This window comes from Dermacentor silvarum, chromosome 4, assembly GCF_013339745.2.
Source record: "Dermacentor silvarum isolate Dsil-2018 chromosome 4, BIME_Dsil_1.4, whole genome shotgun sequence".
Classification (NCBI taxonomy): domain Eukaryota; kingdom Metazoa; phylum Arthropoda; class Arachnida; order Ixodida; family Ixodidae; genus Dermacentor; species Dermacentor silvarum.
In genome coordinates this window covers 9486929-9502525 of record NC_051157.2, presented here as the reverse complement: position 1 = coordinate 9502525, position 15597 = coordinate 9486929, and the positions used below count along the sequence as shown (strand labels likewise).

The following is a 15597-nucleotide window of genomic DNA, read 5'->3' as shown; positions in this document are numbered from 1 at the left end:
CCAAGCCCAGCTCGTGCCAGTGGAGCCCTGGCCCCAACCACGGGACCTCAAATTTCATTTTATCCATTAAAGTTTCTCTCTCATTAAATTACTTGGCATTCTCATTCAAATGCATTGTTACTTCTTCGTGCTTATTTTCTCCCACCAAAGGTCGTGGGTTCGAGTGCCTTAATTAACTCTATCTTAACTAAGGTAGAGTTAATTAAGGCACTCGTACCCACGACCTTGTTTGGTGGCGGCACCATGGTAGCACCATCAAATTTGGTGCCATAACGCCCGACGACAGATTTTTCGACCCATGAGCCATCTAAGGCTTTCGTCTTAGTAACATTTCTGATCTTAATGATTACCTCCTTCTCTTTATCTTACTCTTTTTCATTTTACGAGCAAGGGTGTTTTTACACCGGTACGTCACCCATGGCTATGCCTCCACGCCTGTCAACTCTCAAATTTACAATGTTTCTGGGCGTGACCTTCATGAAAGACTCTTCAGCTCTCAATAGAATGACTGATATCGCTACCTAGAATGCCAGCAGTTGCGCAAAGACTATGCCGGTGTTTCCCGATTTCGCGTACAGAGACGGTCACTCCTCGTTGTATTAAGCCATTTAGACAATCGAGTGAGAAGACGCTCCGTCACGTCAACTCACAAATCACAAGGGTTCAGGGTACGTATTGCGTTTTCTGAAATTCACATAAGCATCTTGTGCGGAGCTTTTTTTATGCACATGATGAGGCAAAAAATCCGGGTTGGCTTGACCGCACAATGGTGCAAAAAAAGACTACGAACCCTCGACCTTTCGTGTTAATTAAGCTATAGTCCTTACATAACTGGCGATGAAGTTAGAAGGGCCTTCCTTGCAAGACATGACTCGGGAAAAGCTGCAGAAGAAGATGGAATAACAGTCGATTTAATCAAGGATCAAGGAGTTATCATGCTAGAAAAGCTTGCGGCCCTTTAAACACAATGACTCACGACTTCAAGTGTACCAGAGAGCTGGAAGAACGCCAACATTATACTAAACCATAAGAAGTGAGACGTTAAAGAATTGAACTAATGCTCATACCGGCGTTCTGGTCTTTCTCTTCTTGTCCGTGTTTATTTGTGCGCTGGAACGATGTTTCATAATAATAAAGAATTGAAGAATTATTGACCCATTAGCTTGCTTTCAGTATTGTATAAAATAGTTCACAAAGATCATTTCCAATAGAATCAGGGCAACACTTGACTTCAATCAACCAAGAGAACAGGCTGGCTTCAGGAAGGGATATTCTACGATGGATCACATCCTTGTCATAAATCAGGTAATCGAGAAATCTGCGGAGTACAATCAACCTCTCTATATGGCTTTCATAGATTATGAAAAGGCATTTGATTCAGTAGAGATACCAACAGTCATGGAGGCATTGCGTAATCAAGGAGTACAGGAGGAATACTTGAATATCTTGGCAAATATCTACATCGATTCCACAGGCTATCTTGGTTCTAAACAAGAAAAATAGAAATTTACATATCAACAAAGGGGTCAGGCAAGGAGACACAATCTCTCCAATGCTATTCACTGCGTGTTTATAAGAAGTATTCAAACTCTTAGGCTGGGAAGGCTTAGGAGTGAGCGTCAACGGCGAATATCTCAACAACCTTCGGTTTGCAGATGACGTTGTCCTATTCAGCAACAATGGGGACGAATTACAACAAATGATTGAGGAGCCTTAACCGAGGAAATGTAAGAGTGGGGTTGAAGATTAATATGCAGAAGACAAATGTAATGTTAAATTGCCGGGCGAGGGAACAAGAATTCAGGGTCGCCAGTCAGCCTCAAGACTCTGTAAAGGAGTACGTTTATCTAGGTCAATTACTCACAGGGTCATCATCATCATCCTCAGCCTATATTCATATTTATGTCCACTGCAGGACGAACGCCTCTCCCTGCGATATCCAATTACCTCTGTCTTGCGCTAGTTGATACCAACATGCGCCTGCGAATTTCCTAACTTCATCACTCCACCTACCTAGTTTTCTGTCGTCCTCGACTGCACTTCCCTTCTCTTGGTATCCATTCTGTAACTCTAATGGTCCACCGGTTATCCATCCTACGCTTTACATGGTCTGCCCAGCTCACTTTTTCCGCTTAATGTCAACTAGAATATCGGCTATCCCTGTTTTTTCTCTGATCCACACCGCTCTCTTCCTGTCTCTTAACGTTAGGCCTACAGAAGAATAAAATTGGGTTGGCGTGCATACGTCAGCCATTGCCAAATTTTGAGGGAGCTTACCACTGTCTTTGAAAAGAAAAGTGTACAATCATTGCATTCTACCGGTGCTAACATATGAGGCAGAAACTTAGAGGTTAACAAAGAAGCTCGAGAGCAAGTTAAGGACCGCACAAAGAGCGATGGAACGAGAAATGTTAGGCCTAACGTTAAGAGACAGGAAGAGAGCGGTGTGGATCAGAGAGCAAACGGAGTAGCCGATGTTCTAGTTGACATTAAGAGGAAAAAAGAGAGCTGGGCAGGCCTTGTAATGCGTAGGATAGATAACCAGTGGGCCATTAGAGTGATAGAGTGGATACCAAGACAAGGGAAGCGCAGTTGTGGACAGCAGAAAACTAGGTGGGGTGATGAAGTTAGGAAATTTGCAGGCGCAAGTTGGAGAGAGAGAGAATAAACATCTTTATTATGTAAATGCAGCTTGGGCGAGGCGTCCTCATTCCAGAATGCCTTGAGCTCGGGCCGCGTCCTGCGCAAGTTGGAATCAGCTAGCGCAAGACAGGGGTAATTGGAGATCGCAGGTAGAGGCCTTCGTCCTGCAGTGGACATAAAGATAGGCTGATGATGAAGGCGTAGTTAATTAAGACACTCGAACCCACGACATTTGGTATTAATTAAGGTGACGTTAATTAAGCCACAGTTAGTTAAGGTAGACTTAATTAGGCACTCGAATCCTCGACCTTTGATAGGAGTCGAACCTACGATCATATGTGCTAAGGGAAAGTTAATTAAAGCGCAGTTAAGATATAGTTAATTAAGTAACTCGAACGCACGACCGTTGGTGGGAGTCGAACCCACGACTTTGCGCTGTGCGCACCTTGTGACGAACACCTTTGCTCACGTGACCTCGCGGCGCTTCTGCAGACAGTGGCCGCTCGAGAGCGGTGCCACCGGACGTCGCCGCGCTTCTGCTCACGTGGCCACAATACTTTCGAATTCATCCACGTAGGGATAACTGAGTGCCCCCCGAATTTTTTTTTTTTTCGCTTATCCCTCCTACACTATAGTAAGAAGAGCAGGAAAACGGATGATATTCTTCTTATTCATTCCTTTTTCTCGCTCTTGTCTGTTGCACTTTCTATTTATTTATTTATTTATTTATTTATTTATTTATTTATTTATTTATTTATTTATTTATTTATTTATTTATTTATTTATTTATTTATTTATTTATTTATTTATTTATTTATTTATTTATTTATTTATTTATTTATTGTGACCGTGACGGCTAAACACACAAAGGTCAAGCATAGTATCAATGTTTTGTTCAATATCTAGACGGCACGTGCCTCCCGCTGGCTCCCTTGTCTGGGTGTTTTGTCTTGGCAGCCGGAATACGCGTAAACGTTCCGCACCTTGGTGTCAGAACATAACTGCTGATTGCGTTGAATTCACAGAACTAGGAGTAAAGACCACGTAAATATCTCTTTTTTCTCAAGGAACCTAAAACGATATGAATCTGGTAAGGAGGAAAGAAACAGAGAAGGAATAGATGTTAACCAGAAATGTGTCTGGTTGGCTACCCTATTCTGGGGGAGGAGAAAGAGGGAGTAGAGAGATGAGATAGAGAGAGGAGGGGGGGGGGGGGAGGAAGGACGCGGTGAGCTCGCGCACGCAGGCGGAGGGCCTGAGCAAGTCAAAGGCGTTCACATAGGCCAGTCGCCCTCAAGAAACACAACAGTGCCTTCACAGCTATATGGGCCGACGAGCAATGGGAACGGTCTTCAAGTAGCACCTGCACGGACAACGGCCGATCGTCCAGTGGTCGCAATGCGGTAGATAATGTTTGTCTTTCCGACTGAAATCGATGACAGCGGCACAACAAATATTCGATGTCCTTTTCGCCGCCGCAGACGTCGCACGCAGCACTGTCGGTCATTACAATCAGAGTAGTGTACGCCTTCGTGAAAGCTACTCCCAACCACAGCCGGTATAGAAGCGACGTCTCACGTCAGTGAAGCCCAGGCGGAGGTCGAAGTCGGAGCAAAGGGTTGAGTTCGTGTAACCTGGTGCGCCTTATATTTGGGGTGTTCCACTCTGTTAAAGAGAGCTTGCGTGCCAGGTGGCGAAGCTGCCTTGCAGCGTCTGCCCTGGAAAGAAGAAGGAAGAAGCTCTCTTTATCAGTCTTAATGACCGATAAAGAGAGCATGGTTTAATGTCAAAAATTACCGTGACGGTCGTCTGTCTGTTCACTGTCATAAATGCGGCTGCGCTCCTTTGCTTGGTGATTGTGTGGTTCTGGTCAGGCACAGGGCGATCAATCGGAGTGGTCAAAGCTGTGTAAGCACCCCGTATATCGACTTGTTAGATAAAGAAGCGGCGTTTTTTGAAAGCACAGTTTGATGTATTGATCAGGTGTGGCGCTACTGTACATTGTGCATATAAAGGTGGTTTTTTTCTTCTGGGAATAAATTGTTGAAATTATCGCAACGTCTCCCTTCTGTTCTTGTCTGCTGGCGCTAATGTGTTATCCAAGTTAGAACCTGCAATACCAAAGTCTGTGAAAAAGGAGATCCAAAGAAACTGCGGTGACCTTTATGTCGTGGAAAGTACTCTGCTAACCGAGAGCTGCATCCAGTGAAACACTAGAGGAGCCGTATTTAGGGACTTAAATCTAAGACTAGTGACTTATGAGACCAGAACTGTCGGCTGGGTTTCCAATTAAAACTTCGGCGGCGCTTTCTCTCTCAATGACGCTTCACGTCTACCGCCTTCGGCACGGCCGGTGTCATGCGTCCAAGGACGTCGGGAGGAATAGCAACGGTCAGAACATCGCATTCAAAACGACAAGGTTCTTGTTCCATATTCCATTTGCGGCAGGCGGCATTCCCTTAATCAGTGCAACTCTGTAAATTATATGCGTTTTCGCATTGTGTAAACCGATACTTCCCCAAACGACATTTCCATCAGCGCCGGCGTTTATTAAAGAAAATTAAAGATCATTTCATGTCACTGCGGCGCTATCCTATAGGCGGTTTGTATCGTAATACTTTTAGGACCGTTAATATCGCTTACTATCACATCTCTATCATCTTTTTGGATCCCTCCCTGAACTGTTATTGCCACCCATTCCTGGATTGTTTTGTTCCAACTAGCTTTTATTTTTATACAGCTGTGTTTATTGTATATGTCAATGTGTTTAACATGTGTCGTTTTATGTTACCTTCGTAATATGCCCCTTTTCGTAGTAATATGCAAACCCGATAAGTAAACAAACAAACAAAAAAATTTGTTTCGTTCCCTCACGACAACCTCTCCACGATCACGTCCTGGGGCCGTATTTCGCAACGAGCCATTTCATCTTTTTTCATTCCCCTTTCCTTGTCGAGCAACTGATCACGACGCTAATTAAAGACGGCTCGCCGACGTCCAAGCCAACGACGAACAGGGCGAAAAGAATGGACAATAAAACGAATCGTTACAAAATACGAACCTGATAGTATCACTACAAAGCTACGAAAATGCACTGTAGAGTGCATGTAATTACTTTTTTTTTTTTTGTTCTTGTGCATTCTCTCAGTGTTTCTATCTCGGGTTACATTGATTGTGTGCTGTTGTTTTCTTCCTTATTTATTTTAGTCTCTCCTTGTCTTCTCTTTTTCTCTCTCTCTCTCTGATTCTTTTCTCTTGGCTTCTTAGTGGTCAAACGCCCAATATTTCGCAGCTAATAGGAGACATTTTAACGAACCGATAAAACTGTCTGAAGAAAACAGCCGACGTGCCGAGTGAGAAATGGCGGTGGTGTCGCGTTTTTTCTTCCCAGCAACCACGGAGCGGCCGAGGCCGGACCCGGACACGGCGCCCAAGTGCGACCCGACGACGTGCGTGCTGCCCGAGTGCTTCTGCAGCGTTGATGGGACGCGCATCCCTGGAGACCTGGAGCCCAAGGACGTGCCCCAGATGGTGATCATGTCCTTCGACGGCGCCCTGAACGCCATGAACTTCCCGCAGTACCGGGCCCTCCTGAACAAGGAGCACCGCAAGAACCCCAACGGGTGCCCCATACATGCCACCTTCTTTCTGTCGCACGAGTACACCAGCTACTTCAACGTGCAGCGGATGTTTGCCGACGGCCACGAGTTCGGCTCACTGGGCGTCACGTGAGTGCACCGTACTCTCGAGCGCGTGCGCATGCTCTGAGCCGATGATGGCCTGAACTATATAAGGTGCGACGCCAGCGTGAAGCGAGGTTGCGAGTGCCGCATGACATTTAGCTAGCATTCACAATGGTGACCGGAAATAGTTGCATTTCTAGCTTGACGACACAGCTGTAGCAAATGGCTATGAACATCACCATCAAAATGATTAGAAATATCAACTTCCTTACAGGTTTACAGACGTCTTGCTACTAAATTTGTAAATGTTTCAATTTCAATTATCCTAAAGCGCACCACTTAAAGGGGAACTGATAAAAAAAATGCAAGAGGCATTATTTAAAGGAAGAGAGACACTAATTAGACCACATGTCTGCATACACTTTTTTTCAACACCAGTAAGAAAACATTCCCGATCTGTAGGCTATACATGCCGTGAACAACATGTTTGCCAAATATTATTCTGCTGCATGCAGTGAGAAACATACAATCTCTCGTAATAGATTGCTTGCTATGTCTTCCGGCTTTTGGAGGCAACCGACCTCTTTCTGCCGTATCTTACGGTAATGCATGACGTTGCAGCCGGCACGAAGGTCCACAGACGGCAGTCATTTGTGCAGGCATCTCACTACAATACTCGGCTAACACACGTGTTGCTCTGTTTCTTTTTCCCGTATACGGCACGTTCTTACTTTCTGCAGTATACCTGCAGATTTCTTTTTTTAGCTCGAAAGTTTGCTTGGTAGCACAAATAGTTATGTTACAATGTAAAATTACTCATATTTTTTTTTTTTTTCACCCCAGCTTACATTAATTTTGAGTTCAGTCTTGTATCATTGACCACTATCGGAACACAGAACCTTTGCCAAGGACTACACTGCTGGGAAATTAAGATCAATTCGTTGAAAACAGTTTAAAACGAGTCAGCTAGCTGCACATGCAGCGGGTTCACGTCCCCTTAACGTAGCCGCTGCTGCCTTCGGTGAACTCACAAGGAAGCGGGGAGAGCTGCGAGAGGCCGCGGTTTCACTGCAGCACATTACGTCAGAAGACAGCAGCACCTAAGGTTACCAGTCTCGATCACCAGGTGGCGTCGCGATATCAGCACGAAGAGAAGATAAATGTTTAAAAACTCGTTGGCCGGAACGGGTCCTGCCGTGTACGGAGCAAGGCCGCGAGCAACGCGCTCCTCGGCGTGCCCCCATTTGTAAATACGAGTATACTTTTCTTTTTCCGTTCGAATCATTGGAATTTATCCGCTCTGGTGCTGCGGGTTCCTGGGCCCAATGAGATCGCCCGCGCAGCAAGCAGATCAAGGCTCGAGCGCAACCGAAACCCGAACGGGGCGTGCGCACGCCATACGGACGCGCCCCCAGCGTTCACTGAGCCGTGAAAAGTAGGCGTCTATGGGACCTTTGCGCCGAGCCGACCGGGTCCTTTTTGCAGTAGTTTGTCTCAGTGGGGCGACGTTATTTTGCTAGCCGCATTCGGAAGGAAGGAAGTGCGAGGGTTATGGGAGAAACACGCAGCGGCGGGCCTGTCGTGAATGAGTGCCACGCAGTTCGGTGTCGAAAACGAACGAACCGAAAGCGTTTTGCGATGGAGGGGGCATTGAGCTCAGGCGCACTGCCGCACAGTGTCATGTTTTCATTGATTTTCCTGTTACAAAACGATGTATCCAAGCATTTGCACGAAGAATGTCAGTGAAGTTGTGTTCATGTGTACATTAGTGTACTTGAGTGGACTGCTTTCTTATGTGTGAGCTATATTTCTCGTGTGGACTTCATTGTACTCCGTTTTTTCTACGTCCGCGCGCATGTTAACAAATTAATAGCGCGAGCGAAAAATGATCGCACAGCATTGACTCACTACTACTTTGCAGGAGTGACATGGCCTCGACGTGTAACCTTAAAAAATTGTTACTTCTTAGTTGATACACAAACTGAGGGTGTACGCATGTCGTTGGTATATTCTTACAGGTCAGAGGTATTGGGCACATGTCCACCTCCTATTTTATTAGTCAAGTTTCATTTATTTCACGCCTGTGTAATGAATTTCCATATTGGGACCTTTGAGGTGAAGTTAACATTTCATTTATATTTCAAAATATGGAAGTGAGGGCACAATATGGGGCTTTCTGTCATGTTTCAAATTGTCTTTTCGAGAAGTTCTCAATATGGAACCTACACCAAAGAACCCATCACCGTTAGTGACAGTGCATATCCGCTGCTGTGTCAACCAATTATTATTATTATTTGATTTGAAAACATATACATAGGAAAGAGGAAGCGAGAAGCAAGGCTGGCAACTGCCACCAGAAGGGGCACAACGCCTGCCTACTCTTCGGAAAGGACGAGAGAAACATAGAAGGAAAGATAGGAAGGAGGAGAGGAAGGAGGAAAGGAAGAGCGAGATGACAAATGTCAAAGAATAAAGTACAACATACAGTAGGGCCCGTCCCTGCATGTCAAGCTACTAGAGAATGTAAAATAAAAGAAATAGTTGCTGAGTTACAAACGTGCCCCTAAGTTCGTTGTTTCTAGAAAAGTAAGGAGAGCACGATGAGCTTGATCACGTCGAGACGCACAACCACTGGGGTATAAACATTCATCTAGAGTCGTACACCGCAGGCCAAGGAGATGGTAGTCCCTCACTAGTGATTTGCGTTGTGCACTGAAAGCGGGACATTCCAATATGAGGTGCTGAAGTGTCTCGCAGCCACCGCAAGACGTACACGATGGACTAGTCACACGTCCTTGTCGGTGTAAACGTTCGTGCACATTAACACAGCCAACCCTTAGCTTGAGTAGTTGCGCTCTAGCGCGACGAGGCAAGCCTCGACCGCGAACACGCCAAAATGCCTCCTTTATAAGTCACTTTGGAAGTGACAGTTCAAGTCCCCAACAAACAGCCCATGTGAAGTTGCTCCTGTCAAAGAAAAGGAAAAATCTTGAGCGCGCAATAATCATTCAACAAAATTGTCGCCGCAGAGAGGCGTGCCAACCTCTGATAACTTCACATAATCGGACAGCACATCCGCCCTTTCTCGTCTTTCCGCCATCGCGTCATTTTCTTTCCAGTCTAATCGCATCATGCTTGATAATGTCTTGTTAAGGCGTAACCATTCCTCTGTAATATTTTCCAAGAATTCAGCAGACAAATTGCACAACGCTGAGGGAAATAACAAGGCGCATTGCTGAACTAACAACTAAAAGATTTACAAATATGTTGGGAGTTCAACCTGAGCGACCTGCACTGGGGAAGGGGAAGAAAATGAGCAATGAAGAGAGGGAAGTGCGCGTACTATAGATATAATTAAAATATGGGGTATACTCGTATCTAGGGCATGGGCGATCTCGTACTCAGTCCAACTAGCTCAGTTGAGAACCACCTTGTTCCATGTCATGTCACCCTCATCATCATCATCAGCCTATATTTGTGTCCACTGCAGGACGAATTCGGCCTCTCCCTGCGATCTCCAATTCTTGCGCTATCTTATTCCATGTCACCCTCACTTGTCAGCAATTCCTAGCAACAAAGTTGTTCAATCGGCACTTGCATGCATATGCTGGGGGCAATAATGCTGGGCAGTCAGCGAGCATGCATTAAGACCCGCTTCCTCGTTGTGCAGGCACCGCGGGCCGGAGAGCTGGTGGTCCAAGGCCAAGTACGAGAACTGGACAGAGGAGATGGTGGGCATGCGCGAGATCTTGTCCCGCTTCGGGAACGTCTCCAAGGAGAACGTGCTGGGCATGCGTGCCCCCTACCTGAAGCCAGGCGGCAACACCATGCTCAACATGATCTACGACTTCGCCTTCGCATACGACTCATCGTTCGCCGCTCCACCCAGCAAGACGCCGCTGTGGCCGTACACGCTCGACCACCGCATCCCGCACCACTGCGTCAACAAGGGCTGCCCTACGCACTCGTACCCGGGCGTGTGGGAGGTGCCGCTGAATACGCTGCACAGCGAGGAAGGCACCGGCGGTCAGTGCGTGCTCGCCGACCAGTGCGTCTTTCCAGATGACGAAGACACCGTATTCGAGTTCCTGCTCGAGAACTTCCTGCGACATTACCGCACCAACCGGGCGCCGCTGGGACTCTACTTCCGCGTCAACTGGTTCACCGACAAGATTAAGACCAAGGCGCTGCACCGGTTCGTGGACCACATACTCAAGAACTACGACAACGCCTGGTTCGTCACCATGCAGCAGGCGCTGCTGTGGATGCGCTCGCCACGGCGCGTCGCCGAGTTGCGCGACTTCGAGGCGTGGGCTTGCCCCAAGCGTGAGCCGGCCTGTAACCTCCCGACCACGTGCGCGCTGCCCTTCGATGACGAGCACTCGTACGGTGACCTGCGCTACATGGAGACGTGCACCGCGTGCCCCGCGCGCTACCCGTGGATCGGCAACTACGGCGGCCAGCACGTCGGCAAGATGATCATGGACGAAGTGGCCGAGCAGAACCGCCAGTCGGCCGTCGAGGGCTCCGGCAGCGATGAAGACTACAACGTTACCAGCGCTGCGGCCTAGTTGGCTCGCCGCGTGTGTGCCACCGGCTTGCATGCGCCAAGGACACTCCGCGAGTGTGCAAACTCCTTAAAGGGACACTGAAGGAACTGTTCCACTCGAAGCTAGATTTGTAGATCTCGCAACGTTGGGTCGCTTTCACCAAGAGCAAAACTGTGAAATGCTAGGAAGAAAAAAAAAAAAGCTAGCATAATCCTCGGCATTTCCCCGTGTCCTCACGATTTGTGACAGCTTAACTGTTGGTTGCTTCAAGAATGTTCGCTAAATCCGCATTTAAAAGGAAATGTTGCCATTACAACTTTATTAGATTTTTGTAATATAGTAAATAAACAAATGAACGTATAAAAAGAGTGGATTGCCACATATTGAAGTCATCGATGCCCCTCTTTGGGCAAGAAATAGATTTTAAAAGAAATATGGCATCCATTTGCGAATTCTCCATGTCTAAGGACATTGCACTGAACAAATTGTGAGGGCCTTCTAGAAGAATTACCTACCAGTCTAGCCTGATTTATTGCTTGTTTGCTTTAGTGTCTCTTTAAGAGTGAAATGCGCTCACATCGTTTGTTCTGTTAAAGACACGCGGGCAGATACCGTCAGTCAAAGTTCGCTTCAACCGCACACATGCGGCAATGTTCGATGTCGGATTTTAATTTCATTGACGGCAGAGAACAATGTAAGCACAACACAGCCTTCTAGCTGCTATGTGCGACTGGAAACAATTGTCGATCAGAAGATAGTTAACATCACGTCAATGCACAAGAGGCCATGGCTTGAGTTTACTTAATAACAACCCGTTAGTCGCAACGCGAGCAACAAATAGATTACCTGTTGTCAACACGTGAGAAACTAGACGCCGATAAACGCACAGAGTGTCATGGTTACAATCAAACCTCACCCGGACATTTGGTATCCTGAGATCAGAGCGAAAACATGTCTGGTATAATTAGAACACATAAATTCGCAGCAAATGCCTTCGTCGTCCGATATACTGTATGCACTATAAACACGCACATAGTAGTAAAAAATGTAAGCTTCAATGTTTGCAACGATGCCAGAAACACACAACCGAAACGTTTCTCTCCACTTCCAAGCACTAGTTTAAGTTGCGGATGCGCAAGCGAGCGTATCGAACTGCTCCTTGGGAACAAAAATACGAGCCGCAGAAGTGATCTGAGCTACCGCACCGCTTAACATGATTGTGGGAACTTTTTTCAGTAAGAGACGGTCAACTTAATGTTCAAATCCGTAGCCCCAGTGTCCCTCCGCAGGGCGCAAGACGCATTTCAGTATGCCGTATTTGTGGAAAACAGTAATGCACGACGTGAGTTGCACTCAATGCCAACAATTCGCTGCAGAATCTCGATGACACGAATCACTCGGAGTCACACAAAGAACAGTTTTATTAAGGCGGAGGTTGTACCCGGAACTGGAGAAGGCCATGCCAGAACTTGGGGAAGAAAAGCGTGTCATCCCGAAAGCTATACCAGCTAATATTGTGCTAAAGTAAAATAGTTATGTCGTTCTTGTAACAATTAACTTCCACAAACAATCATATCAAGCGTGGTTAATTTGTGGTTTCAAGTTGCAGTTGCACAGCCGCGTCAGAATTTTCGCTGGCATTGATACAAATTGAAGTATGACTCTGAGGGATTTGCCTCGCCTTCAGGATTCGAGACCAAGGCATGCGTTGCTCGTCCTCCTGCGCTCGCTGTATACGCGGTTCACATTTTGTTATTGTTCGTGTATTTCGTTTCGTAGACCCATAATCATAATTTATCCTGTTTGAGAATATGTGCGCATTTTGCTCATGTCCACATGCATAGTTCTTGTTCTTTTTTTTTAAGTTTTCACGATGCTCACTATTCATCAATGCATTACTTTTCATGTGTGCGTCAGTGCTGTGTACAAATGCTTTCTGCTGACATGTTACCGATCGAGCTTTCCAGAAAGTTTGTCAAATGTGTCCTATTCTCTGTGCCTATCGAGTCACCGTTGCAACATACATATCGCTTAACAGGTAGAGCTGTTCTGCGGAATTTCGATATTAGCAACATCTGGAGGAACCTTTCACAGGGCTCAAAACACAACTCGCAAATTGAAAGAAAAAGAAATGTAATCCAGCTGAGAACAGCACCACGCTACAAGGAAACCCGCGTAGGCTTCCTCTGTAACTTTGCGCTACTCCCGAATGAAGGACAATTTTTACTTTTCGTCCACCTAGCGGATTTCCGCAGAACTGGTGAACTTTCAGTGACTTGTTCAATAAAACATTTTATTTTTCGCCTCAAGTTCCTGGCCTACTGCTTTCTTTCTTTTTTCGGAAATGCCTTATCGAGGGACTTTACGTTTCCCAAACGATTAAAAAAGCACCACCACAACAACTTCTGAGGGCATCACGAGCTTCGTTTGTGTACATCGTTTTTGTCATTCGAATAAATATCGTGCCTTTACCTTTGGATCATTATAACCTTAATGTCTCGTATCTCCTTCTACGAACTGTGGCATGTAAGTGCATCCTGTCGCTTCAAGTGGTGCAGCCTGGGCGGGCAAAATTCTATCAGCCTACAGATTTAGCTGTACAATTCGTCCCACCAATAGCAACACCACAACGGGCGATGGCTGTTATCTTCTTGACCGCGTGCATATAGGCGGCGTTGTTAGGACAACAGAGTGCGGTGTCGTTGTGACAAAAGCCACGATTTCTCCGGAGCAGATGTTAAAAAAAAAATGTCGCAGTTTCACCCGAAAAGCGAAGCATCAATTGCGATAGCAAATTAGTAGAGAGATATACGGAGTAAGGATGGTAGTTTTATCAACCGTATAAACTTGGACATGTAGCAGCACCAGCAACGCGCAGAACTGTTGTCGACGCCGTCGGCGTTTTGCCCGCGTTCGCACCGAACGCGCGCGGCGTTGGTGACTGTTGCCGGATGCCACGAACGAAACAAGTTATGTTTATGAGGCGTCTACTGCAGCGGAATTCCCTTTCACGCTTCCCCAAGAGCACTCGGCGCCACGTAGCTTCGCCGCCGCGAAGTGTGCGCCTGGCCTCCGAAATGCATGGTGCGCCGATGTGTGGGAACGCTGAGAAACGCGTGATGCGACAACTGGACTCCTCTTTCGCGCTTGATGATGATGATGATGATTTATTGGCATCCCCTTTGAAACGGGGCGGAGACAAATATACACCTATAGCCTGCTTGAGTTACTCAGGTATGTTATACATGCTTTTTCCTGCGATGTCTAAACAAGAGTCCGAGGAGTCGACGCTCGATGAGATTAGTCGCACAGTCCGAGGTACCGATGTGCGAAATGCCTAGCCGCGGGTCTGAAGAGCAGACGCTCGATATTGTTAGTTGCGCAGTCCGAGGTGCCGATGCGCGAAATGCTTAGCTGCGAGTCCGAGTAGTGTCCCCGCATATGCACCCAGGAAGTGTGCAGGCGCAAGTTCGTATCACGTAGCGCAAGACGGGTAATTGGTGATCGCTCTGAGAGGCCTTCGTCCAGTAGTGGATATAAAAGAATTGGCTGATGATGAGCTGCGCCTATCTTTTCCTTTCGCCACTTTTCGGCGAGCGCCATCACGAGGTCTAAAATCACGTCAAATGTTCCGCCGCGCTTCAGAGAAGCCGACTTCACCGACCTGACGCCATATTTTCCTTACATTCAATGCCATTAACACCGCAATCCGCCACTTCCGTAAGCGTGACATGACATGAATGACATAACGTCACATGCATTTATGGCATGTCGTACATTACTGAGATGCGTGGCATATGACTTCATGAATGACATATGCATAACATGAATGACATAGCATGCATGACACAAAAACATGCATGAAAAAAATTCAGAGCCCTTCCACTACTGTGAAGATGGAAGCCAGCGAAGCTGTGACTATGATGGGTCTGCTATAGTGAATATTGCTATAGTGAACTTATATATTATCATTATTGACTATGCGCGTATTGAGCCTCTTCGGCATGTTCGTCAAAGAGCAAGCACACCGGCGTCTTGTTTTCGCCCGGCGCGATGGCCAAGTAATGCGTTTGCTGCGCCAATTCCGCCCCATCGTTGTAGACTAGCGTATGAGCCACTGAAAAGTCACTGAAAACGTAAAAATATGATGAACGTAAGAGTCGAGCAAGCAATGCACACACGGCTTGTAAGGCTCTCGCTTGACATGACATCGGTCAAAATACCCTGCGCAGAGATGCATATATATACGACTTGCATGCGCGTACATGGCGAAAGCGTGGATTGAGATATAAGCAGTTGAATATCCAGGTAATATAATAGACCGATGATAAATAATCGTTATGGAAAAAGCGCTACTAAAACAGAGACTTAGCAAGAACACAGGACAAAGCGCTGTTCTTGTCTCCGTTTCAATAGCGCTTTTTCCATCATGAACCACGCCCAACGGACAGCTATATATTCTAAATGTTGTTTCTAGTACAAAGGGCCCTTTTCCATGTGTTGCCCTCCAAAAAAAAAAGAAGTAGAAAAACTGCCAGCCCTTCCACTGGGGTGGAGATGGAAGACCAGCGAAGCTGTACTATATGGTAGGAATTATGTATTTCCAATTATGACTATTAAGATGTGATGGTGTAATTGGTTATTTGAACTATTAACGAATGAGAAATATATATGATCCCGTGGTTTTCATTTATTTAGTGACCACAAGGACCATGGCCTTA

The 15597-nt window shown here is 46.4% G+C and overlaps 1 protein-coding gene across 1 annotated transcript in view; it reads left to right on the top strand.

The window, feature by feature from the left end:
- Positions 1-13185, top strand: part of LOC119449412 (chitin deacetylase 1-like) — a 101267-nt gene extending 88082 nt beyond the window's left edge. Inside the window, exons 3-4 of the mRNA XM_037712581.2 lie at positions 6035-6371; positions 9997-13185. Of these exons, the coding sequence (XP_037568509.1) occupies positions 6035-6371; positions 9997-10897 (1238 nt within the window). The 3' untranslated portion in view covers positions 10898-13185. The remainder of the gene's footprint in view (positions 1-6034; positions 6372-9996) is intronic.
- The last annotated feature ends 2412 nt before the right edge of the window (positions 13186-15597 follow it).